The sequence below is a fragment of the Myotis daubentonii genome, chromosome 14 (assembly GCF_963259705.1).
Source record: "Myotis daubentonii chromosome 14, mMyoDau2.1, whole genome shotgun sequence".
NCBI classification, from domain to species: Eukaryota; Metazoa; Chordata; class Mammalia; order Chiroptera; family Vespertilionidae; genus Myotis; species Myotis daubentonii.
In genome coordinates, this window is record NC_081853.1 from 51,834,131 (window position 1) to 51,859,387 (window position 25,257).

Below are 25,257 nucleotides of genomic sequence, written 5' to 3' on the forward strand. Positions count from 1 at the left end.
TCAGCCTCACAGCACATCGCCCTTCCCTTCTTCCCACACCCATGTCTTGGTCTAGGACAGTGGTTTCCAAGCCGGGGACACACCAGTGGCCTTTAGAGCTTGTGAGAAACAGACCCCAGGCCCGGCTGCAGATGAGAAAGAACCTGTACTTTTAACAAGTGCCTCCGTTCATTCTGATGACTGGGCCCAAGTTGCACCTTGGCCTCCTCAAGTCCTCTCACCCACTCGAGCTCCCCCAGCCCACCTTCCCGCAGCAGCCAGTGGCCTCTGAGGAAGGCAACGCTGAACGGGACGTCCCCTGCATAAAACCCATCAGAGGCTCCTCCCTGTCCCCGGGAGAAAGACACAGGCCTTGCCTGGGCTCAGGCGTGGGCGTCAAGGACGGTTTGCCAGTCTCCCCTCTGGCCCCTCCGCTCCTAGGGGCAGGCACAGCCTCACCCGGGCAGTGACGGGTGCTGGGCAGAGCAGGGCAGATGGTGTCTGTGGGATGCATCGTCTGACTGGGCTCTGGGTGGGGGTGGGGAAGCGCATGCCTGGGTTCTTCGCTGGGCAGGCAGGGCCGGGTCAGCCAGAGCCCTGCAGGCTGTGCTGCGTCGTGACTGAGCGGGGGCCTGGTGGGGCCTGCAGGGGCCGTGCAAGGGAGGGCAGGACAGGAGCGGCCGCCTGCCTTCAGCAGCCTCAGGTGACAGCTGGACCTTGTCTGTCAGGTGGACGTGTCCTTCTCGCTCTCCCTGGAGCTGCTCTCCTATCAGAAGCTCCCGGCTGACCAGATGCTGCCCGGAGTGAACATTCGGCAGAGCGGGAGTGGAGAGAAAGAGATGGTGTTTACCCAGAATCTGCTCCTGGAGTACGCCAACCAGACCACTCAGGTGAGTCCCAGGCCTGCCCCAAGCTGTTCCAGTGGGGTCAGAGGAAGACAAACCCTGACAGGGCCCTCAGAAATGAGAGGAGCCCAAGTCCTTACTGAGGGCCCAGTCTGTCTTGGAAGAGGCCTTGCAGGGAGAGATCCTTGCTTGTCTTCGGAGCTCAGAGCCAGGTGAGGTGCTATAAAGTGAAAAACCAGGGAAGGCTTCCTGCAGGAGGTAGCCTTAGCCTGTGAAGCCTCCCATTTAATTACTGTTTAATGAAAAGGGAACCACACTGAAAGTCAGGCCGAGGGAATGGCCTGACGGGTGGGAATAGTGAGCACCTGCGGAACAGATTCTAGGGCTCGTGTGGGGCTGAGCACCAGAGTGAGTACCACAGGCCTAGTTCTGTGAACTGTGACAGATCACGGGCTGTGGTCTGGCGCTGAGCTGGAGCGGGCCAGGCAGGTAGGAGCCCATTGGGAACGTGAAGGAATGGTCCGGCCTGAGAGGTGGATTCCAGAGAGGCCAGGAGGATCTGAGCACTGGAGCCAGGGGCAGGGGAGGCTGAGGTAAGGAGGTGGGTTGGCAGTGCCTGAGGGTGAAGTGGTGGCAAAGGGGCTGTCAGGAGCTAGAGCACACGGCACAGGCAGGGCCCAATGTCAAGGGAAAGGGGGAGATGACCTAGGGCCCAAGGAAAACAGGGCTGGGTCTTGGAGCCCCCGTGGGAGCAGGGTGGAAGGCAGGACAGCACTGGACCAAGCAGAAGCCACAGAGCTTGATCAGGGCAAGGGTGGCCCACTGTGCAGAAGCCCACCAGCAGCTTCGGGCTTTAGATGGCAGCACCGGCCTCCCACTCCCCGTGCTGCCTGTGTGCTCCTCAGAAGTGTCAGTACTTGGAGAGAGAACCAGAACTTCCAAAAGAAGGCCCAAGGCCCCACTGCAGCTTGCATTGCTTCACAGCTGGGCCTCATCTGGGCATCCCCAAACCCCAAACAAAGAAGAGGAATCTGCAGATCTCTCCATAGCTCCTGCTGGGTAGCCTCAGGCAGAGGCTAAATTAGCACCTCCATAGAGATCCAAGAGCCAGTGTACCCAGTGGTCAGAGTGGGACCATCCAGATTACATCTCCTCAGATCCATAAGGGACACACTCAGAGGGCAGACTCAGTGAGCACCAAAGCCCCAATGAAGCAAGTCTTGCTCCAGAAGGGTGTCTCCAGCACAGAAGTTCTCCCACCATAGACACAGCTGATTCTCACAGCCAGTTGGCCTGGAGGTCAAGTCCTCCCAGTGATACCGACAACAATCAAGGCTTAACTACAACAAGACTGTGCACAAAGCCCACAAAGGGGTGCACCAAGAATGTCCACCTCAGGTAAATGGGGAGGCTGAGCCACTGGGCCCTATAGGACACCTAGCACAGAAAGCCACTCTATCAACACAGTGAAGCATAAAAAATGCCGAGACAAAGAAACAGGTCACAAAGGACAGAAATAGAGGAAAGCAAACTACAGGATATAGAGTTCAAAACCACACTTATAAGGTTTTTCAAGAATTTTCTAGAAACCGCTGATAAATCTAGTAAGACCCTCAGTAAGTCTAGTGAGACCGCCGATAAATTTAGTGAGACCCTCAAGAAATCTAGTGAGACCCTCGAGGATATGAAAAAGGACCAACCAGAAATTAAGCATTCACTGACTGAAATAAAGAATATTATACAGACTCCCAACAGCATACTAGAGGATCACAAAATCAAGTCAAAGATTTGAAATACGAAGAAGCAAAAAAACACCCAACCGGAAAAACAAAAAGAAAAAAGAATCCAAAAATATGAAGATAGTATAAGGAACCTCTGGGACAACTTCAAGCGCACCAATATCCGAATTATGGGGGTGCCAGAAGAAGAGAGAGAGAGTAAGATATTGAAAACCTATTTGAAGAAATAATGACAGAAAACTTCCCCCACCTGGTGAAAGAAATAGACTTACAAGTCCAAGAAGCACAGAAAACCCCAAACAAAAGGAATCCAAAGAGGACCACACCAAGACACATCATAATTAAAATGCCAAGGGCAAAAGACAGAGAGAGAATCTTAAAAGCAGCAAGAGAAAAACAGTCAGTTACCTACAAGGGAGTGCCCATAGGAATGTCAGCTGATTTCTCAACAGAAACTATGCAGGCCAGAAGGAAGTGGCAAGAAATATTCAAAGTGATGAATGCGAAGAACCTACAACCAAGATTACTTTATCCAGTAAAGCTATCATTCAGAATTGAAGGTCAGATAAAGAGCTTCACAGATAAGGAAAAGCTAAAGGAGTTCACCACCACCAAACCAGTATTATATGAAATGCTGAAAGGTATCCTTTAAGAAGAGGAAGAAGGAAAAAAAGGTAAAGATACAAATTATGAACAACAAATACACATCTATCAACAAGTGAATCTAAGAATCAAGTGAATAAATAATCTGATGAACAGAATGAACTGGTGAATATAATAGAATCAGGGGCATAGAAAGGGAGTGGACTGACTATTCTCGGGGTGGAAAGAGGTGTGGGGGGTGCGGGAAGGGACTGAACAAAAATCGTACACCTATGGATGAGGACAGTGGGGGGGGGGTGTAAGAGCAGAGGGTGGGGTGGGAACCGGGTGGAGGGGAGCTATGGGAGGGAAAAAGAGGAACAACTGTAATAATCTGAACAATAAAGATTTAATTAAAAAAAAAAAGAAGAAGTGTCAGTACTTGGGGTCAGGAGGGCTCGTGTGTCCCTGAGACACTGGCTCAGAGCCCACCGGGAGTGGCAGTCACCTGGTCCCCATCAAGTTAATGGCTCTGTCCCCATAGGTGGTGCCCCTGCGGGCCACTGTGGTGGTGCCCGAGCTGCAGCTCTCCACCAGCTGGGTGGATTTCGGGACCTGCTTTGTGAACCAGGAGCGAGTCAGGGAGATCTACCTGATGAACCTGAGTGGCTGCCAGAGCTACTGGACTGTGCTGATGGGTATGCCATGCTGTCCTTCCTGCCCACTGCTCCCCTGTGCAGCTGGGCCAGGGCCCCAGGAAGGTGGCTGACACCACCTGGGGTTTTCTGCAGGGAGGGGACTTCCTGGGGCAGTGCATGTAGCCACCTGCCTACATATGTGCCCCCTTCCCCACGGTGCAGGCCAAAAGGAGCTGGACAAGGAGCCTGCGGCCTTCAGGGTCTCCCCGAGCAGTGGGCTGCTGGAGGCACAATCTGTCAACGGGCCTCCCACCTCCATCATCCTGCAGGTTCTCTTCACCGCCAGGTACAGCCCCGCCCAGCCCCCGGCACTGCCAAGGCCGGAACTCCTTCCTCACCTCAGTCCCCTGCGGCCCACAGGAGCAATGAGCTGTACGAGTCCATGCTGGTGGTGGAAGGCATGCTCAGCGAGAAGGCCTGCACCCTGCGGCTCCGGGGCCGCGGCTCTTACGATGAGAGATTTGTGCCACCCTACCAGCTCTGAGGCTCCGCCCTCAGAGCCACCGCGCCCTCAGCCAACTTTGGAAATAAACATGGCCCAGAGCTCAGGACAGGTGTGCTGTGCAGGGCACACGCTGGAGGACCTCTGAGCAGCTCCTGGATGGAGGGTGCTGGTCTCAGCCCAGGTCCTGCACGTCTGTCCTCTGAGGCCACCTCACTGTGCAGACCGTGGTGGTTAAGAATCAGTACTCAGAACTGAGCCGAGGCCAGACAAACATGCTAAGAAGCTGACATACATTTACTATGTCTATTGCACTCCTCATCCAAAAGCCCCTTCCCCAGGAATTACATGGTGGCCTTGTGGCCTGGGTGACCCAGTACCTCACCCACCCCTGTACTGTGTCCTCAGTGATCATGGTTTCCAAATTAGCTGAAGGGCCTCGATTTGCCCACTGCCGCCACAGCCACCACGCCGAATTTTCCACGTGGCGTCACTTCTGTAGTGTTGCTTTCTTGCCTCCAACGGAGTGGGCAGCGCCTCATTCAGTTTCCAGGGTATTCAAAGACAGCAGCAGCTCCCATTCCGGTCCCAATGCACATGGACACCACCCCATATGCCCTGTGGAAGGAACACCGTGTTGGCTGGGTGAGGGCAGAAAGGGCAGAAGCACCACCAAGCTCTCTCCAGACCAGGCAGAGCTGGGCAGGCCAAGGCGTTCACGGGCACAGAGGATGGAAGCTGTGGGTATGGAATTCCCCGACTGCCCACCTAGGCACACACATGGCAGGTGTCTGCTGCAGGCCAGGGTCCCCTTCACAGGCCTCTCATGGAAAACGGGGTCACAGCCCTGCATCCTTCTTTCAGAGTGTGTGCAAGTATACTTCCCCCGACTCCCCTTGGGTGCCCAGCTTGGGGATCCCCAGGACACCCCCACGGAGAGTCGGCCTCACCTCTTCCCACGGCGCTTCAGCTCGTTGAGCAGCGTAATGACTTGTCGAGCCCCAGTGCAGCCCAGTGGGTGGCCCAAGGCCACGGCACCCCCCAGAGGGTTCACCTTCTCAGGGGGCAGTCCTAGCTTCTCCATGCAGTAGACAGCCTGAGAGGAGGCAGACCATCAGCTATCACTCCCGCCCGTCCCCGGCACCCCTGGCTCCAACTGGGCTGCCGAGGGCCCAGGCAATGTGGAGAAACAGAGGCTCACCTGGCTGGCAAAGGCCTCATTGATCTCAAAGATGTCCACGTCATGCACTGTCAGCCCTGCAGGCAAAGGGGAGAGGCCTGAGCTGACCCAGTGGCCCCTGACCCTTACAGGACTCTATCTTGCGAGGTCCCACCCCATCCATGGCCTTAGGCTGCCTGGTGTGTCTGTCTCTGTTCCAGATGAAGGAGTGGGTCCCAGCTGTGTGGTCAGGAAGGGCTCTGGCAGGGGTGCTAGTCTGTCCCACCTTCACTCTGCAGCACCCACAGGACCACCGCCCTCTGGCATCAGCATGAGGCGCAGAAGTGGGATCCAGACCGAGGGCACGAAGGAGCCGCCTACCTGCTTTTTTCAAAGCTACAGGGATGGCATAGGCAGGTCCAATGCCCATGATGTCAGGCGGGACCCCAACCACTGCATAGGACCTCAGGATCCCAAGGATGGGAAGGCCCAACTCTTCTGCCTTGGACCTCCGGGCCAGCAGGATGGCAGCTGCCCCATCGCTCACTTGGCTAGAGTTTCCTAGAAGCAAACCACAGGGGTAAGGAGGCCCCAGAGCAGGTCTAAGGAGGCCCAGCCCCCCCACGCCCACCCTATCGGGTGGTTCGGGCTCCCAGAGTACATCCAGCATGGACGTGCCCAGCCCCCCCATGCCCACCCTATCGGGTGGTTCGGGCTCCCAGAGTACATCCAGCATGGACATGCCCAGCCCCCACGCCCACCCTATCGGGTGGTTCGGGCTCCCAGAGTACATCCAGCATGGACGTGCCCGGCCCCCCACGCCCACCCTATCGGGTGGTTCGGGCTCCCAGAGTACATGCAGCATGGACGTGCCCAGCCCAGTCTCACCAGCAGTGGTGGAGCCGCCCTCCTTGAAGGCAGGCTTCAGTTTGGCCAGGCCCTCCATGGTGGTGTTGGGGCGGATGCCCTCATCCTGGGCCACGGTGACCCTCCTCTCGGTGCCCTTGTCATCATGGACCGTGGTGGTCACAGGCACAATCTCAGCTTGGAAACAGCCCTTGCTCTGGGCTCTGGCTGCCCTGCGTGAGGAGCACCATGGACGGTGAGGCTCCCTTCCTTCCTGGGGTCCCTCTGCCAGCTCCACTTCCTCCCCACTGGGGCCGACACGCAGCTCAGAATGCTAGATGCTGGGACACCCCCGCCTTGGGGAGCTCTGAGGGACTGGTGTGGGTCCCCACTACCCCAACCTGGGGCTGGGAGGCCCAAGGCCTTATGGGCCCTTCTTCACCACTGACCTCAGATCTTCAGATCCTGGCCAATCCCAACCTCGAAGGGAAGAAAGTATGGGGCGGGGGCTCTCCGTGTAGGTGACAGCCACAAAGGACTGAGCCCGCTCGGCTCTCTATGCCAAAGCGAGGATGGAGCCCCAGGGAATCTGTGCTGGATTCTGCCAACTTTTCTGTTTGATCAGAATGGCTCGGTTTCATCTGCCCCCTATTTTAGGATCACGCTTACAATCACAGGCAAAATGCAAGTGCCCAGGGCAGTCCCCTGGGAGAAATCCATAGCTCTCACCAAGTTCTCAAATGGTTACTTGACCCCAAGTGGCTAAGAACCACTGCCTCAGAGAAGCCCGCCTTGCCAGATACGACTCCCCCCCTTTGCTGTCTCTCCCTGGGCAGGTGGGGCTGGCCAGCTTCAGCCTGCCCCTGCCCAGAGCCCCACGTCCTGGGGTGGTTCTGATGTCGCCCCCAGCCCCTGCCTCAGGTCCAGAAGCTGGGATGCCCAGGTCCCAGCAATGCTGGCCCCACACTCAGGCTATCCGGAGGAGCCTGTGGCTGCCATGTCCAATCACCAGAGCACAGCAGTTAGAGAAGAGTCCTGGTCCTCATTACACCCCCCCCCCTCAAATGAACAGATGGGGAAACTGAGGCCCAGTAGGAAGGAGACGCCCAGGGTGAACAGACAATAGCAGGATGTGGAAGTGCTAGGAATGCACACTGGCCCTGGCTCTTGCCCCCTCTCCCTCCTGCAAGGCATGAGACGTGGAAACCACTCGCTGCCCTGTCGTTGGTCTACGGACAGCCTCACCTGTAACCACTCAGGTCAGCCTTTAAACACTCCCCCCCACACAACACTCACTTTTGCTGGGAAGCCAGCGCAAAGGTATCCTGCTTCTCCCGAGAAATGCCAAACCGCTCGGCTACGTTCTCCGAGGTTATCCTAGGAGACAGGCAGCAGCAGTGTGGGTGAGTCTGGCCGCTGGGACTGGCCTGGCGGCGGAACCCAGCACCGGAGGACAGGAAGGCCAGTCCGTGCCACAGAGACAGTGATGATGACGCAGGGAGTGTAGGGGCACAGACAGTCACTCAGGTCCTAAGAAGCTTGAACACCAGAGACCAGAAGAGAAAAGGGGCAGATGAGGGCCTGGGAGGGGCACTACTGGGGGCTCTTGGCCAGCTCCTCCTGCGCCTCAGGAAGATGGCTTTAATGTGGGAGATGAGGACTCCCACGTCCCCTCTGGAAAGATCATATCCAAGCTTCCTGCTCACTGTAGGGGGAGCCCACCTTCATCCTGGGAACCCAAAGGAACCCAGAGCCACAGGGAGGCCTGGCCAGGGCTTCTGGCTTGAGGGGCTTCTCTTGGAGACAGGGTCCCTGGGTGTGGAGGCAGCCCGAGCACTGCCCTCTCTGAGCTTCAAGTGGAGCCAGGATTCCCTGCCCACAGACTCTGAGTGGCCCAGAAGCTCTGGCAGCAGAGCTAACAACATGCTGGGCAGACAACACGCTTCCCATGTTGCATCTGCTGAGCCCAGGTTCCCTCATCAGCATGTCCAGTAACCAAAGCTTCCTAGTTCCTCATCTTTCTAATTTTCCAAGGCATTGGGTGCAGCTGCATCATCCCTTGTGACTGAACCCCCAGGGAGGGAGGAACAGGCTAGGCCATGTTCGGAAACCCAGAGGCACAGAGAGGGCCTGGGGGTGCAGGAAAGGGCAGCATCGAGTCCTGTCCCGAGTCCCTGCAGAGCAGACCAGGCCTGAAGCAGGCCAGGGTTGGCAGCACCTGCTGCAAGATGATCCAAGTTCCCGCGCCCCTGCTCCAGGCCAGGTGGGGAGCTGAGGGACACGGCACCCGTCACAGGTGCACACTCACCCCATGGGGATCAGGCAATCCCTGGCCTTCTCCTTCTCCACCAAACGTGAAGTAATATTTCCAGGGTTCCCTCTGTCAGCCAGGGACATAGACTCCACTCTGAGGAGGAAGAGGTGATCATTAGGACTCAGCCAAGGATCCCAGGGCACCTGAATACTGGCAAGTAGGGAGCCCCAGGACACGGCCAACGAGCCAGAGCTGGGGCGGGGGACAGAGCACCGCATGGTCCACCCTCGTGGCAGGATTATGCTTCCCTAACTCAGCTGCTCCCCTGGCTTGGGCTAGTGCCCGCCACAGAGGGGAAAACATCCAACAAGCCCAGGACTCTGTCCTCAAGGATCAGATTTAGAGGAGAGAAGAGACAAAAATTTTACAAGATGCAGGTCAAAGAGTGATGTGACCTGCATGGATACGGGAGTGCTAGGAGCCGAGAGGAAGTGAGATGGGTTTATTGTGGTGAAAAGGGCTTTGAGGGAACACAAGGCCGCAAGGGTTGATAACACAACCCTGACCGAATGCTTCTTTGTGCCCAGCACTATTTTAAAGTCTTTCCAGGTCTTAAGTACTCAGAACAGACTCAGTCACATAGATGCCTTAAGCAGTGGTTCTCAACCTTCTGGCCCTTTAAATACAGTTCCTCATGGTGTGACCCAACCATAAAATTATTTTCGTTGCTACTTCATAACTGGAATGTTGCTACTATTATGAATCGTCATGTAATTATCTGATATGCAGGATGGTCTTAGGCAACCCCTGTGAAAGGGTTGTTCAACCGCCAAAGGGGTCGCGACCCACAGGTTGAGAACCACTGCCTTAGAGCATTAGCTGTTGTTAATTTAATCTCATCAACTTCAACAGGGCGGAGGTGGCTATCCCCATTTTACAGATGAGGGCACTGAGGCCCAGAGAGGCTAACTGGTTCATGGTCATTTAGCCGGGATCCACATTTAGGTACTCTGGCCTCAGAGCCCACTCCTAATTAGGATGTTCTGGGATATTCTTCATGATCGAAGAAGGGACAGTCAGCCTGTGACGTGGGGGACAGTCCTGGCTCAGACCTTAATACCCTAGTGACAAGGTCGTTAACCTGCTTGGGGGCCTCAGGAAGGCTCCAGCCTTCTCCCCAGTTACCCCCACTCCTCCCTCCCGCAGTAAGACAGAGGGACATGAGACCGACCAGAGGGCAGACTGGGCAGTGGCCCTTTCCTGTCCAAAGTCCCTGTAGTGCGGCCTTTGGTTTTATTTACAGTTGCAGACACAGGGCAATACAACCCAGCGCCAGTGGGCACAGCCCTGAAACGGCCCAGCAATGCTCCAGTGAAGAAACGCTATCCAGGGGGCCTGAAAGGGGCCACTCGCCACCCCCTCCCCACCGGGCCTGCCAAAGCCCTTGCTTGGCCTGCCCTCCCAGCACCAGATGCCAACCACGCCTGGGCCCCATACCCTGTCCCTCCCGGGAGACACTGCCCAGTCCAACTTCTGCAGCCCCATAAGCTGCAGCCAAAGATGGAGCCACAGCGGACAGTGACCAAACCACCACAGATCTGACCGTGCCCCTTGGTTCCCGGGTGGTGGACAAGGAGGCAGCCTCGGAAAGGGAATAAACCAGTTAGAGTAGCAGCTGTCCTGGCTTTGCGGAACCAAAACTGCAACTTCTCCCTCAACAGCACGGTGACTGAACAAGGGCCGTGGGAGGAAACCCGAGAGTTCCATCTTCTCATACTTGCCCAGTTTCCAGCCCGCCAGGTTCCAAGAAAGCAAGCTTTGAGAAGCCCACTTCCTTTCCCCATTAGTGAGAGGTGCGAACAATTCCTGAGCAGCCAGAGCTGAGGGCTAAGCCGAATCTGCAGGAACCCTCTCCCAGGCAGCTGCCTAAGGGGGAACATCCTGAAATCACCGGCCTCTCTGACCTCAGGAGACGAAGATTAGTTTATTGTTACAAGCTGGTTAAGAAGCTCTGGCAGAAAGGAATTCTTACCCACAAGCCATGCCAATGTCATAAGACCCATTTCTGATGCCACCTGCAACAAAAGCATTTCATAAACATCCGCGGAGTCGTTCTGCTCTGGGAACAGGGGCCTCTCCCCACCTGGTCTCTACATGGGCCCCAGCCTCAGACTGGGAAGGCCCAGGAGTGTCCAGAAAAGCCTGGGGGTAGTGCAGGGCGCTCCTCCTCTTTCTGGGATGAGTCCTCTCAGGCATCCTCACTGCTTGCCCAGTAGATAGTGACTCCTGACCCAAATTCACAGAGCCAGGCCCCAGGCCAGGCTGTGGCAATGGGCACCCACCCAGTCAGTCACAACTTACCAGCGATGTTGGCCACTGCCTGGAGCCCGGAAGAACACTGTCTATTGACAGCGGACAAAGGCACAGTCTCTGGGATGTCACTGAAACAGAAGGTGAGGCCACCGTCAGCCTTTCCCCTCTCTAGGCCAGATCCCGACTGGGCAGACCCCATCTGTACAGGCACTTGTTCGCAGGGCCGTACAAGCACATGCTCCCCGCTCCCCCCGCCCCCTCCCCATCCTGTGATTCTCTTCCATCAAGGCCAAGCAGAGCCAAAGGCAAGGGAAGGCTAGCTAGGCCACAGGGATCCTTCTGTCCCTTTGAAGATTAAAAAAATGAGAACTGTATCTTCTTCTCCCAAAGAACAGACAGTTAGAGCAAAAGGAAGTATGAAGCCAGAAACCATCTCTACTCAGCCTTAGGAGCAACCACGTGGCTAACCCTTTCTGTTCCCCTTCTCTCTGCAAAGCCTGCTCCCAGCTGGTGGGAGATCCTGATGGGTACCAGACGTTCTAACATTTCTTGTTCTGGTGGGTTCCTCCACACTCCCACCCTGGTCCCTGACCTGGAAGCTGGTGGGCTGCCCCTCCTCATGCAACCTGCCCTGGGGAAATCACCAGACCCTCCCTAGATCCATGAACTAAACTGTAGGGGTGTCAAAGCACTCTGGTGATTCTGGGGTGCAGATAGTCTCCTAGGTCCCCTCGCTCTCTAGTTACCATCCCTTCACCCAACCCAAGTGTACACTGAACATCTCAGTACAAGATGCCACCTGAGGGATGCTGACATGCTTATCAGAGTGCCCTAGAAGATGCCTCACCAACACAGAAGATGAATCAACTAGCAGAGGCAGAAACAACAGAGCGAGATGGGCAAGAACATCACAAGGAAGCACAGGGCTAGCTACTGGAGAGGTCCTCATTTTAAGCCTGGGAGTCAGGGAAGTCGTGCCAAATGGTGAAACTGGACAGAGTTTCGCTAGGGCAGAGAGGAGGTAGGGACAGCACTGCAAGGGGAAAGAATGACCAGCATAGGGAACAGGAGGCAGACAGGCTGGCTGAGAGGGGAAGCGTCAAGGCCAGTCAGCAGCTGGGGGATAAGGCTGGAAGGTAAGTCTGGGGCCAGATCCTGGGAGTCCTTGAACTCCAGGCTAAGCAGCCGGAACCTCTTCTAATCCCTAGAGGTTTTGTCAGTTGTCCTGTTCCTTCACCGGCCAATGTTCCCCTTATTTCTTCTCTAAGCAGTTGGGCGTACATAGCTAAGTGGGTCTTAAATCTACACGTGAAAACACTAGTAACGTAAGCTCTCCTCTTCTGTCTTGGGACAGCAAGAAGCGACGGGCAGGTTTACCGGGGACCCTCCTGGGCCACCCCTCGCCTAGGGCGCTGCCTTGTCCCCGAGTCTCTACCGATGGGAAATGCCTGAAGGTCCCCTCCTGCTCAACTGGCAAAAAATCTGAGCGTCCCTCTTCAGTGTGCCTGCCTGGTTACTGACCTGGCAAAAGAGGCAGAGTCCAAACAGGACTTACATTGACTTGGGCTAAATTGACTTTGGCTAAAATTCAGGTCACAGAGATCGTTTGCTACAGTCCCAAAGGCTGTTTGTCTCGCCCCGTGGCAGGTAACACCTCTCCCAAGTAGAGGAAAGGTAGGGTTCTCACGAACCCTGGCTGCCTCCAGCCTGATCCTCTCCCATCCACAAGCTGAGTTCCCCGAAGCCTGAGCCCACTCGAGAGTCAACCTGGCCACCCCAGCGCTAGAAGTGGACGTTTACCTCAGAAACTGGGCGATTCGGGCCATGACTGCCCCGGCCCCCGGCTGCAGCACATTTCCTGTGGACAACAAACCTTTCCTCAGTGCCCGGTGGTGGTTGGGGCACTCAGGTACATGTGTGAATACCAGAGAGGGAACATTCCAGATCTTTCTTCAGAAACACAAGCCCTGAGCAGGCTCCCTGGAGGCTCTGAAATTTCAAGGTGCGAAGCTGGGGGAGCAAGCTCTATAGCAGCTCTTCCTGGTCATACACTAGACACAGTCCCTGAGGGTCCCAAGCTCCCTCGCCCCGTGCACCCCACCTTCCCAAATCGGCACACAGTGGGCAGGTTGCCTGCCTTTAAAGGTGTCATGGAAAGGAAAGAACGCAATGCAATGCTTGGTGTCTAACAAACTGGTTCTGTCACTTGGGGAGACGGGGTTCTGAAAACGCACACCTCCCCAGGTGTCCCCTGCCAATCGCCGCTCTCCCTCCGTAGGTGGCACGGTGATTTCCGCACCCACAGTATTTAATAAGGCTCTTGCCACACGACGTTATGTTTTGAGGCCAGAAGAGTAGAGGTGGGAGTGGGGGGGGGGGCAGGGGGGCGGGGGGAAGGGCTGACCAAAGATCAGGCAGCTCTGGATTCAGGCCCAAGCTCTGCTGCAAATCCCCAGGCCTCAGTTTCTCCATTTGTAAGCGAGGAACTGGACTAGAATGTTTGGGGCGCTCCCTCCATTCTGTTGTAGCAGAGACTGGATGTCGGGGTCAGTAAGAACCCTGTAGTTTTCTGTTTCCTAAGATGTCCTCAAACCCCGGTGCCCAGTGTCTTGGCGTTGGAATGCCTATCACTTGACAGCCCTGCTTCCTACCACTTAATGCGCAGAAATGTGCTTGGAGGGCGAAGCAAGTGCCTGGAGGCGGGGCGGAGTCCCGCCCTAAAAAGACAAACTCTCCGGGAAAACACCGCCCGCCCGTGCCTGGGGGTGGTGAAGTGCTGGAGGGCTTCGGCCGGGAGGGAGGGAGGGCGAAGAGCGCCGAGCCCAGGGCCTGGGTAGCGAGCTCACCCACGCAGATGTCTCCCAGTTGGGTCGGGCTCAGCTTGACGTCCTGGAGAACCGCGGTCAAGACGGCCGAGAGGAGCTCGTCGGGGGTGGTGTCCTGCAGCGGGAAGCGTGGCCGCGGTGACCCCGTGGCCTGCGCTACCCGCCCCCCTTTCCCACCCCGGGGAGGCAGAGCTGTCCCCGCGGGGGCGCGGAGCCACCTCCGGCGCCGAGGGGTCCCGAGCGGAGGAGCCGGACCCCGGTTCGCCCCTCGCCGCCATCTCACACCCGCGCCCGGAACCAGGGCCTCACCTTGAAGCCGCCGCGGCCCCCTCGGCCGATGGCCGTGCGCCGCCCGTGCACCACGACCACGTCCTCGGGCGACGCGCGCGGAGGGCCGCCCCAGCACGACGCGGCCTGCAGCGCAGGCTTCGAGCCCGAGTCGGACCGGCCGTTCAGGTGGCCCAGCACCACCTGCAGTCTCCGCATCGCGCCGTTCGGCCCCATAGACCCTTCCACCCGGCCCGGTACCGAGGGCCCGAACCAAAAGACGGTCGCCAGCGAAACCGCGACACCGAACCTTTGCCCTCCAAGCCTAAGCACCGCCCACTGCCCACCCCCCGGCGGGACGGCCACGCCCTTTCCCCCCAAAGTCCCGCCCAGCCCCGCCGTAGCCAACCAGAAGGCGAGTCTGCCTGAAGGCCCGCCCCTGCCTCGACGAAACCACCTATAACAGGGGTCACAGCCACCGCCAAAACGGTCTTTCCACTCAAAGCCCCGCCTGCGGCAGCCCCGCCCAGAAGTGCAGCCACACGCTGGTTGCCAGGCCGGAGGCGGGGCTCCAGGAGGCCTCTGGGTGGCGTGCAAAGGCTCCGCCGCAGCCCGGCTCCTCCCCCACTGCCCCGCCCACTGCCCGCCGCCCGGGCTCCTGGCTCGGGACGGAGGCCCAGAATCCAACCCCTCCTCCCCGTTCCTAGTCTCCTCCGCTGGCTCCGGGGTCCCAGCACCTAAACAATTCTGAGCCGCCCCAGAGCCCTGCCCCGACGTGCGTGGGCTTCTCCTGGGATGTCTTTCGAGAAGACTGAGCGAATTTGGGATTGTGAGGAGGCCAGAGAATGGATTTTACAAAGTCGCGGAGATGTGACCAGCTCCTATCTGGAGAGAAAGCACCATACGCGTCTTTAAATGACCAATTTTACAGTCATTTGGGATGATTTGATTGGTGCCCACCAAAACCACTTGGCTGGGGTCTCCACCAAGGCAATATCCGTCGTGCCTGCATGCTTAGCAATTAGTAAGTGATCCATAAATACCTACAGAATGAACGAACGGATGCATGAACGAATGACCCAGAGCTCCCCAGGTCAGGACTGAGTCTCCCCAACCCTACAGGGCAAGGCCAGGTGCCTTGCCCCCTTGACTCCCAATGGCAATGTGTTTCCCTGGAGCAACGATTTCAACCTTTTTCATCTCAGGACACACATCATTACTAACATTCTGGGGCACAACAAAAACTATATTATATTTCCTGCCCATCTGGCAAAAAAAAAAAAAAAAAACACACACACACACAAAACACACACAAAAAAACCCCATATTGGAGTAATTTTGATTCATTTACCCCGGGCGGCTATGGTTGTGCTGACTGTTGTCTTTGGTTGGTTGGTGGTTGTTTTACAATCTAGTGAAAAAGAGGCCAGTGCCCCCTATTGAATAGTCAGGTATTGCATGTTTTAAGAATTCTTAGGGCACAGCAGTGTGCGTCCTGCTGCTCAGGGTTGAAAATTCCTGCTCTAGAGAGTAGTACTGTTTCCCCCAGACACCAAAGGCCAGGGCGCCCTGTCACCCCAACCCCCAACCGGGAGGGTAGGATTATGCCCCCCACTTCTACCTCTGAGTGGACAGTCCTGGACCCCCACACTCCTACGGGCAGGACGGTGCGTTCCCAAGAGATGGGCACACACAACCCTTGCCTCCTTCCCACCACCCTCGAGGGCAGAACCGCGCGAACCCCTCAGAGCCCAAGTTGGAAAGATATGACTCCACCAGGTCCCAGAGAGCAAGGCCCCCCGTTTCGTACAAACCCCGAAGGAGGATCGGCGTTCCCCTCACCCCCACCCTCATCCCCCGCCCCTCACCAGGACCCCGGGCACAGGTCGATGGGCCTCCCCAGACCTCCAAAGGCAGGCGCCCAGTTTCCTCATCCCACATCCACGGTCCCCCGAGGGCAGGGGCGGGGCGTCCCCGCCTCTGCACCGCGGCTGGTGCCCCAGATCGGAGGGAAGGGCGGCGCTTCTCGGAAAGTGAAACCCGCGGGGCGGGGCCGGGGAGCCGGGCCGGAAAGGCAGGAGGAAGTGCGGGCCGGAGACACGACCGGACTGCGCGGAAGCTGCTGCCGGGCTGCCCGCCATGGCCGCCGCGGCCCCGAGCGCGGGGTCCGCGCCCCTCGCCCCCGCCGCGTCCTCCCTGCCCCTGGCCGCGCTCAACGTGCGGGTGCGGCGCCGCCTGTCGCTGTTCCTGAACGTGCGCACGCAGGTGGCGGCCGACTGGAGCGCGCTGGCCGAGGAGATGGGCTTCGAGTACCTGGAGATCCGGCAGCTGGAGGCGCACCCCGACCCCACGGGCAAACTGCTGGACGACTGGCAGGGCCGCCCCGGCGCCTCGGTGGGCCGGCTGCTCGGGCTGCTCGCCAAGCTGGGCCGCGACGACGTGCTGCTGGAGCTGGGGCCCAGCATCGGTGAGGGCGCGCCGCGGCCGGGCTCACCCGGGGGATCAGGGAGCTGCCGTCACCGGCCCCTGCAAGCAGTCTCCCCCCGCCCCCCGCGAGGCCCTGGTTTCGTGGGGGTGGGGGGTAGGGAGGGGAGGCAGCCTGCAGAGGGAGAACCGTGTGGGACCAGTTCCCTCTTGCAATACCGAGGACGAGAGAGACCAGAGAAAGGAGGTGGAGGCCCGCAGAGAGCGAAGGGAAACAGCTTTTGTGTAGGACCAGGGTCCGAATCCGGGTCCTCTGGGGGAGTGGGCGGGGGTGGGGGGGTGTCTGGGCTGCTTCAGGTAGAGCCACAGGGCAGGGGAGGGACTGAACGCTGAGCCTTGGACACTTCGGGTCCCTAAGGACATGCGCCGCCTCCCGCCTGGGCACGGGGAGAGGTGCGCCTTGCTTGGTTGGAGCCGCTGCCCGCACTGCACATCACCACGGTCTCCTGAGCCCTTCCTGCGTGCCCAGCCCCCTGTCCACATTAGCTGTGGATTCTGGAAGAAGCGGACCTCGGGTTCCATTCCCAGGAGCCCTGGGGAAGGGTGTCAGGGCAAAAGGACAGAAAGATACAAATCCGGCCTTGATGGCTTCCCAGATGGACACACCATTGACACCCCTTTGGGCTGGTCAGAGCCTGATGGGAGCTCAGAGCTGTCAAACCATGGGTGACGCCAGTGGACTGGGGAAACCCTAGCGCACAACATGGCCAGGGAGGTGGGACAGGGGGTGGAGCCTGCCACACTCTTTCTCTTTCTCACAGAGGAGGATTGCCAAAAGTACATTCTGAAGCAGCAGCAGGAGGAGTCTGAGAAGCCCTTACAGGTGGCCGCTGTCGACAGCAGCGTCCCCCGGACGGCAGAGCTGGCGGGCATCACCACACTCGACGACCCCATGGGTAAGGGCCTATACGTCTCCCCTGATCCAGGTGGGACAGGTGGGCCGTGGGACACGGTGGTGTGTAGAGCATGACTGTTGAAAGCAGACGAACTGTGGCACTTTGGGCGAGTCACTTAATCTCTCCGAGCCGGTTTCTTCATCTAAGAAATGGGAATAATAATAATAATAGTCCTGCCTCCGGGTGGGTATGAAACTCTCATGAAATGATGTGTCTGTCTCATGGTGAACCCAGGGCTTGGCCCAGGGCAGGGGTGCTGGGGGGAGGCTCATCTTTCCTCTGCTGGGGACAGCACTTTTCCTGAGTAGTGTCATCACAGGGTTGGTTTGGGGACCAGGACCAGGGTCACCTGAACTGGGGGCTCCTGGCTGGCCTTCTCCCCAGCCTTCCACAGAGCTCTGACCATTATCCTTATTCTCTGCACCCAGGGCAAATGCCTGAGCGATTTGATGCCTTCATCTGCTACTGCTCCAACGACATCCAGTTTGTACATGAGATGATCCAGCAGCTGGAACAGACAAACTACCGGCTGAAGTTGTGTGTGTCCGACAGGGATGTCCTGCCTGGCACCTGTGTCTGGTCTATTGCCAGTGAGCTCATTGAGAAGAGGTTGGCTCGGTGGCCAGGGAGCGAGTGGGTGGGGTGCACAAGGCCCGGCCCCGGGACCCAGAGGCTGGGATTTCCCCCGCTGGGCCCTGTCCAGCCTGGGCACAGCGGGCTCCTCCCAGGGCCGTCCCTTGGGTTGCCACAGTGCCTCCACTCTTCCCTAGGTGCCGCCGGATGGTGGTAGTTGTCTCAGATGATTACCTGCAAAGCAAGGAATGTGACTTCCAGACTAAGTTTGCACTCAGCCTCTCTCCAGGTAAGCTCAGTCCTTCCCTTGCCACAGAAGGGTGGGTGGGTGGGGCTTCAGGATGCCAGCCTGCCTTCCCCAAGGACCGTGGATGCAATACCGAGGAACTCCTGGGGGTCACGGCACACCTGAGTGCCTTTTGTGTGGGTGAATGTGTGCCAGGGATGCTTCGTTGAGGGAGGGCTGTTGTTAACCCTTTGAGTGCCAACCAATATCCTAGGAACTATGCTAAAATTGCCAAGGCATTTTTGCTGATTTTACAGCAGTTTAGGAAAAAAAATTATGAATCACAAGTAAATGAAGTTACATATTCAAAAACTTAAGGAAACCTTTACTACGTTTGTTTTCATCTTTGAGATATATTGTTCGCTGATTGTATTATAAAATACTAGTAGAAAAAAAAAATGGCTAGACCGGTGATGGCAAACCTTTTGAGCTTGGCGTGTCAGCATTTTGAAAAACCCTAACTTAACTCTGGTGCCATGTCACATATAGAAACTTTTTGATATTTGCAACCATAGTAAAACAAAGATTTATATTTTTGATATTTATTTTCTATATATAAATGCCATTTAACAAAGAAAAATCAACCAAAAGAATGAGTTTGCGTGTCGCCTCTGACACGCGTGTCCTAGGTTCGCCATCCCTGGGCTAGACTGAGCTCTAGATGTGCTCCCAGGGCCCCGAGACTTTCAAAGCTTCACTCACCTGTTCTGCTCTGTCATTGTAATGGATTTATTGTTGTTGTTTTTTGATAACAGACTTCAATGAAGTATAATTTATATGCAGTAAAGTACACAATTGCTAAATGATTTGATAACAGACTTTAATGAAGTATAATTTATATGCAGTAAAGCACACAATTCCTAAATGAATATTGCTCAGTACCGTTTTGCGTAGGATTCTTGTGTCCTCAATGCCAGTGGTCAGTTTTAGAACTACAAACCTTCGGCATCATAAGTAATCTGCACTTAGGTGCCATCTGTCAATAAGAGTGAACTACTAGCATCTAGTAGTGACACTGCAGGAGGGACGCAATAGCGCTCTCCGGCACTAAAAGGGTTAACCCCTGGTCTGGGGACTGACCCCACGCCACTGTGGGATGAGGGCCTGGTGCCAGCTCTGCACCCCTTGGCTTGCAGGTGCCCATCAGAAGCGACTGATCCCCGTCAAGTACAAGGCAATGAAGAAAGAGTTCCCAAGCATCCTGCGGTTCATCACTGTCTGTGACTACACCAACCCCTGCACCAAGTCCTGGTTCTGGACTCGCCTTGCCAAAGCCCTGGCCCTGCCCTGAAGACTGCCCGGGTACCCTGGGTGTCCGTGTGTCTGTCCGCCTGTACATATACTTCTGCCTCCGCCTCCCACTGAGGTTGTAGGGGGATGCCTTGAGATGCCAACTCCACAGGCACATCTGCAGCCACTGCACACTTCTGGACATCACATCTCATGTCCTGCGTGGAGCCAGCGGCTGCCAGCGGATGTGCCGGCTGGGACTAAGAGGCGCCATCTCTGACCCATCCACACACCTTAGACTTCAGTTTCTCTGCCTGGTAACTCATGGGGTGGGGAGAACAGGCAGTAGCTATGTTCGAATCACTGTGGGAAATGGTGGGGCCTTGTTCTGGGTCTCCTAGGGGAGCCAGATCTGGGCTGGGAGAGAGCTGGCCGCTGGGGCCCTAAGCTGGTTACTGCCAGGGCAGTTGCTTTCACAATGGTGCCTACTCCTTGCCCACCTCACACCTCACTTCCTCCTGCCCCACGGGGTAGATACTGGCCTAGCACGGAGATCCCGCCTTGGAGCCTGATTCCCCCGTGGGTTCACCTCTGTCTGCCTCTTGGATTCCTCCCAGCCGCTTTCCACCTTCAGTGTGACAAGTCCTCAGAGCGGTTAGGGCTGCTTTTCACTTCAACCCATCCAGGTGCCTGTGGTCACCCCCCGCCTCTGCCTGGCATAGGATGGGACCCATCAAGTTGGGTTCCGAGGCTCCATCGCCGTGGTGGGTTAAGCAAGAAACCTTCCCCCCTGAGCCGCCCACAGAGCTTTCCCACCGACTTTTTGTACCTTGATTGCCTTACAAAGTTGTTTGCTGGGACCAGTTTACAAACCACAGAAGAGCCTCCTGCCCCAGAGCTTGTGGGCACATGGACATACATACACACACGTCCATGCAAACACACACATCATTTTCCCCACTTCATTGAAACCAACCTCTAAACAGGACCAAATATGCCAGTATTTGCGCCCTCAGAGAAGCACAGAGCAGGGCAGAGAGCTGCTTGACCTCACACAGCCGGCCAGCGGCAGACTGCTGTTGTCCTCTGTCTCTCCAGGGAATGTGTACAGCACTTAGTCTCAAGCTCTCCTTTGGGGAGAAGATATCATGGTCTCAGGTCTCTGTCCCAGAGCAGACCCAGGACCCTAAATCTAATAGAAAGTGCGTGTCTTTGTTCCACCTCCAGCATGGCTGGTGCGGGGTCCCTGCCCTTGGGGTCTAGGGAGGGCCTGAAGGCCCCTCTCTGCACGATCGTGATGAAGCACTTAGCTCCATGCACCTATCCCCGCTTTGATACTGGGGAGTATTTTTAAAAGATTTCCAGGAAGTAGTTCACACCTATTTTGTATGCGTTGGCGAGAAGTTCCAAGAGAGCTGAGAAATGTCTGTGTCATTTCTCCTGTATCCTGGGTTTTTAATAAAGAGTTTTCTATTTTGGGAACAGCAGGTTTCATTTGTGTCTGGAAGGCGTTTGGAAGCGGTAACCTGGGATAAGGCTCTCCTGGGTAAGAGAAACTGGCCCCTTGGGTAGATTCCTGTGGGTTTGGCATGAGTTTCCTGAAGGCTGGACCTCTCTTCCTAGGTCCCAGGCCTCACGGGGACCGCAGGCAGAACCAGGAATAGCAGTCTCAGCTCCAGGCGCGGGGAGACTGCTTGCCCCCACCAAGTTGGCCTTCCCTGGATTGTGCCATGCTCCTTGTTCCTGGCCCAGCCAGTGGGTGGGGGCTGCTCTTCTGGGTTCTCCAAGGAGAGTCGGTGAACCCCCCCTTCCAGCCACAGATCTCGGGAGAAACTCAGCTGTCATCAGTAATGGTCATCCTTGGCCTATCTACGTTACCCCTAAAGATGTTGCTCTATCTAAGTAGATCACTTTTTCACTGTTCATGCAAGAACATTTGGAAAGCATACAGGAAAAAAATCAGCCATCATCCTAATCCCAGAGGTAACTCGAGTGATCTTGTCGAGTGCCCAGACATCAGCACCATCGCGTTTCCCTCAGTGAGTCGTGTTACCACGACTCCTGGATGCTGAAGGCTCCCCAGCCCTACTTTGCCCTCAGGGACTCCTAGGTTGGCCCCAAGTGTTGAGGGCAGCTCTGGGCCTTCCTGTCCAGTGTTCCCTGGGGAGCAGAGCCACAGTGTGGTCCTCGCGGAGCCCCCAGGACTTACCTTTTGCCACTCTTGGTGGTGGTGGGGGCAGTCTTTGGGTGGGGGGGTGTCTCTGAGTAACACAGTGCATCATGGGAAAAGCCTCTGTTCTCTCAGGCCAGGCTGGTGACTCAAATGTGCTCACCACGCCCCCATCTGATCTTCACACCCCTTTCTTCACCTTCCTTCCTCCAGTGTCCACCTCCACATAAGTGGCTTCCCAGAGACCCAGATAGTTTCCTCTTCTTAATTTTGATTTCCTCTGGATTAGACAATAAGACATTAATACCGTGTGACCTTGTTGGATCCTGGTTCAAGCAGACCAGTTATAAAAAGACCATTTTTTCATATGTCTGATTAATATCCAGAATCCTATATAATAAAAGGCTAATATGCAAATAGACCGAATGGCAGAACAACCGGTCGCTATGACGTGCGCTGACCACCAGGGGGTGTGTGCAGAACATGGCGGGCATTGGCCACAGTGGGATGGTGGAGCAGGTGAGCAGGGGCACCAGACCAAGGCAGGTGCCAGTTGCTGTCATCGGGGCGAGCCTCTGGTGGTTACTGAAAATTCTTTTCTTTCGGGGGGGAGGGGTATTTTTTAATTTTATTTTTTTAAATTGTTTTATTGCTTAAAGTATTACAAAGAGTATTACATATGTTTCCTTTTTTTCCTGCCCTTAACAATCCCCCGGCCTCCCCTACCACCCAGTGTCTTATGTCCATTGGTTATGCTTATATGCATGCATACAAGTCCTTCTGTTGATCTCTTACCCCCCCCGCCTCCGGCCCCTCAACCCTCCTGGGCTTTCCCGCTGTAGTTTGACAGTCTGTTCGAGGCAGCTCTGCCTCTGTATCTATTTTTGTTCATCAGTTTATAATGGTCTTTATTATCCATGAGTGAGTGAGATCATGTGGTGTTTTTCCTTCATTGACTGGCTTATTTCACCTAGCATAATGCTCTCCAGTTCCATCCATGCCATTGCAAATGGTAAGAGTTCCTTCCTTTTTACAGTAGCATAGTATTCCATCGTGTAGATGTACCACAGCTTTCTAATCCATTCATCTACTGATGGGCACTTAGGCTGTTTCCAGATCTTAGCTATGGTGAATTGTGCTGCTATGAACATAGGGGTGCATATATCCTTTCTGATTGGTGTTTCTGGTTTCTTGGGATATTACTGAAAATCCTTTGCTCCGGCGCACTGTGGTTCTGCCTGGCACTCGCACCTGCTGCGAGCACCAGCCCTGCTTGCACCCGTTGCTGGCAAAGCTGCCACTCACACCCACTGCCAGCGCCGGCCCCACTTGCACCTGCAGCTGGCGGCGGCTCCCGGCCCTGATTGCCGCTGAGGGCTTTTCCACCTCCCCCTGCTCCCAAGGGATGATTGGGACAGCAGCCACCGTTCGCACCCGGTGCTGGTGCCGGCCCCAATCGCTCCACGCCATCAGCGAGTGAGAGTGGGGCAGCGCTGTCAGTGCGAGGGAGCAGTGGCAAGAGCAGGGCTGTAGCGGGAGGGGCCGGGCAGGGGCACGGAGCCTTGCGCCTCTTGCAGCCTTGCAGCCCTCAGTTCCTTGCAAGGTGCACGAGTTTGTGCACTGGGCCCCTAGTATTATATAAAGGACTATATATAACTCAAAATCAACCCAATTAAAAAATGGACTAGGGGCCTGAATAGACATTGCTCCAAGGAAGATAAACAAATGACTAGTAAGTATATGAAAAAAATGCTCTACATCACTACCCATCAAGGAGTGGTGTCAGAAGAAGCTTGCTAAAACAGAAGATTTAAGTAAGATCCAGAGTCTCCTAACATAGTACTCACAGTGTCCAGGATTGACAATCACTAAGCTAAGAACCCGGAAAATCTCAACGTGAATGACAGCGACAATCAACGGATAATAACACCAAGATGATACAGACATTGAAATGATCTGACAAGGATTTTAAAGCAGCCGATGTAAAAATGCTTCAATGAGCAATTACATATTTAAAACAAATGAGAGAGAAAAACAGTCTTAGCAGAGGAATATAAGAGATGAAGAACTAAACTGAAATTTTAGAACTGAAAAAACAAAACAAAACAAAAAAACCTGACATACAAAGCTCACTGGATAGAAAGGACAGAGGAAAGAATCAATGAACTTGAAGACTGAATAATATAAGTCACCCAAACTAAACTACAGAGAGAGAATCGGCTGAAAACAATAGAGTCTTGGGAATATGTAAGACTATAAGAAAGGATCTAATATTTGTGTCACTGGAGTTCTAAAAGAAGAGAAGAAGGCAGAGCTTATTCAAGTAAATAAGGCTGAAGATTTTCCAAATATGGCAGACATAAACCCACAGACTCAAGAATCTGGTCAAATCCAAACTAGGGTAACCCAAAGTAATCCATGCCAAGATACATCATAGTCAAACCTCTGAAAACTGAAGACAGAGAGAAAATCTTGAAAGCAACCAGAGAAAAATGACACCTTCCCTAGCATGGAAAAAACCATCTAAATGATATCAAATATCTCATCAGAAGGAAGTGGCACAGCATTTTTAAAGCACTCAAAGAAAACATTGTCAACTCAAAATCCTGTATCCAGTGAAAACCAGGAAGAAGAAATCAAGCCCTGGCCAGGTAGCTCAGCTGGTTAGAGCATCGTCCCAATACACCAAGGTTGTGGGTTCGATCCCTGGTCAGGGCACATACAAGAATCAACCAATGAATGCATAAATAAGTGGAACAACAAATCGTTCTCTCTCTCAAAAAAAAATTGTTTTTTAAAAATCAAGACATTCTCAGAATTAGAAAAACTACTGAGAATTTATCAACAGTAGACCTACCCTTAAAAAAAATAGCTAAAGGAAATTTTTGAAACAGAATATAAATGATTTTAAAAGAATCTTGGAACATCAAGAAGGAAGAACAAGAGAGTAAAAAATAAGTTAATACAATACGCTTTACTTCTCCTCTTGAGTTTTCTAAATTATGTCTGTTGATTTAAGCAGAAGATTCTTGGTTGTGTGCAGGATAGAGTAGGGAAGTTGATAAGCACAGTGGTAATTTCTGCTTCCAGCAGTTGCACAAACGAAACGAAGAAATGAAGTAACCGCTGCCTGGGAGGAGGAACTCTGCAGTCCCCACGATTTCCTCTTTCCTCAAAAGATCAAAGCCCGCGAGGCCCAGTTCAGTGCCCCCTGTCCTGCACCCTCATACATTTTATGTAGATAACAATATTTGAGATAGTCATAAATACGGGAGAGGGAAGGGACTTAAAGGGAAGAAAGGTTTCTATACTTGACTAAAACTGGTAATGTCGAGACAAGCAGAACTAGGTAAGTTATATACAAACAATGTTATACCTAGGGCACCTACTAAATATCTGTAGAGATACTCTCCCAACATTATAGGTAAATCAAAATGAAATTCTACGTGACATGACCAAAATTATAGAATGGAGAATAGACTAGTGATTATCAGGAGTTGGGGTTGGTGGAGGGGGGGCCGGGTTGTGGGGTGTGCTATGAAGAGGTAGGGGAGGGAGATCTTGAAGGTGTTGTAATAGTTCTGCATCACCATTGTAGTGGTGGTTAGATCTACACAGGTTATAAAAATGGCAAAGAACTGTACAGACACATGGTACCAATGTCAAGTT

At 54.8% G+C, this 25,257-nt stretch overlaps 3 protein-coding genes across 8 annotated transcripts in view; 2 read left to right on the plus strand and 1 right to left on the minus strand.

The window, feature by feature from the left end:
- The window catches only part of DLEC1 (DLEC1 cilia and flagella associated protein), a 45,809-nt gene extending 41,346 nt beyond the window's left edge, over window positions 1-4,463 (plus strand). Inside the window, exons 34-37 of one of the 4 annotated variants that reach the window (XM_059664406.1) lie at window positions 708-869; window positions 3,690-3,843; window positions 4,113-4,129; window positions 4,204-4,286. In XM_059664406.1, the coding sequence (XP_059520389.1) occupies window positions 708-869; window positions 3,690-3,843; window positions 4,113-4,129; window positions 4,204-4,212 (342 nt within the window). In that variant the 3' untranslated portion in view covers window positions 4,213-4,286. Of the gene's footprint in view, window positions 1-707; window positions 870-3,689; window positions 3,844-4,005 lie in introns of all 4 variants that reach the window. The other 3 variants (XM_059664404.1, XM_059664405.1, XM_059664403.1) reach the window with 3 other exon arrangements.
- A 101-nt stretch (window positions 4,464-4,564) lies between these two features.
- Window positions 4,565-14,284, minus strand: ACAA1 (acetyl-CoA acyltransferase 1). Its single transcript, XM_059664407.1, has 12 exons — window positions 13,992-14,284; window positions 13,704-13,797; window positions 12,658-12,715; window positions 10,906-10,985; window positions 10,577-10,619; window positions 8,599-8,697; window positions 7,587-7,667; window positions 6,333-6,523; window positions 5,826-6,005; window positions 5,487-5,542; window positions 5,236-5,381; window positions 4,565-4,903 (listed from the first exon to the last, which is right to left on the minus strand). Exons 1-12 carry the CDS (start codon window positions 14,184-14,186, stop codon window positions 4,828-4,830), a joined length of 1,299 nt encoding a protein of 432 aa, XP_059520390.1. The 5' UTR covers window positions 14,187-14,284; the 3' UTR covers window positions 4,565-4,827.
- A 1,712-nt stretch (window positions 14,285-15,996) lies between these two features.
- MYD88 (MYD88 innate immune signal transduction adaptor) lies at window positions 15,997-20,900 on the plus strand. 3 transcript variants are annotated; one of them, XR_009448598.1, is made up of 5 exons: window positions 15,997-16,416; window positions 17,195-17,329; window positions 17,758-17,919; window positions 18,100-18,191; window positions 19,325-19,462. XR_009448598.1 is itself a non-coding variant. In XM_059664410.1 (5 exons), the coding sequence occupies exons 1-5, from the start codon at window positions 16,089-16,091 to the stop codon at window positions 19,343-19,345; spliced, it is 717 nt and encodes a 238-aa protein (XP_059520393.1). In that variant the 5' UTR covers window positions 15,997-16,088; the 3' UTR covers window positions 19,346-20,900. The 3 variants fall into 3 exon arrangements, 2 of the variants coding, with proteins under 2 accessions (XP_059520393.1, XP_059520391.1); XM_059664410.1 differs by having other exon boundaries at window positions 17,758-17,947; window positions 18,149-18,191; window positions 19,325-20,900; XM_059664408.1 differs by having other exon boundaries at window positions 15,999-16,416; window positions 17,758-17,938; window positions 19,325-20,900.
- Window positions 20,901-25,257: the final 4,357 nt, after the last annotated feature.

Coding starts and splice junctions, on each gene's coding strand:
- MYD88 (XM_059664408.1), top strand. CDS start 16,089: ATGGCCGCCGCGGCCCCGAGCGCGGGGTCCGCGCCCCTCGCCCCCGCC. Junction 16,417..17,194: donor GGAGCTGGGGCCCAGCATCG/GTGAGGGCGCGC, acceptor TCTTTCTCACAG/AGGAGGATTGCCAAAAGTAC. Junction 18,192..19,324: donor TGCACTCAGCCTCTCTCCAG/GTAAGCTCAGTC, acceptor CTTGGCTTGCAG/GTGCCCATCAGAAGCGACTG.
- ACAA1 (XM_059664407.1), bottom strand. CDS start 14,186: ATGGGGCCGAACGGCGCGATGCGGAGACTGCAGGTGGTGCTGGGCCAC. Junction 12,716..13,703: donor ACTGGGAGACATCTGCGTGG/GTGAGCTCGCTA, acceptor TGTTGTCCACAG/GAAATGTGCTGCAGCCGGGG. Junction 5,543..5,825: donor TGTAGCTTTGAAAAAAGCAG/GTAGGCGGCTCC, acceptor CTTTGCCTGCAG/GGCTGACAGTGCATGACGTG.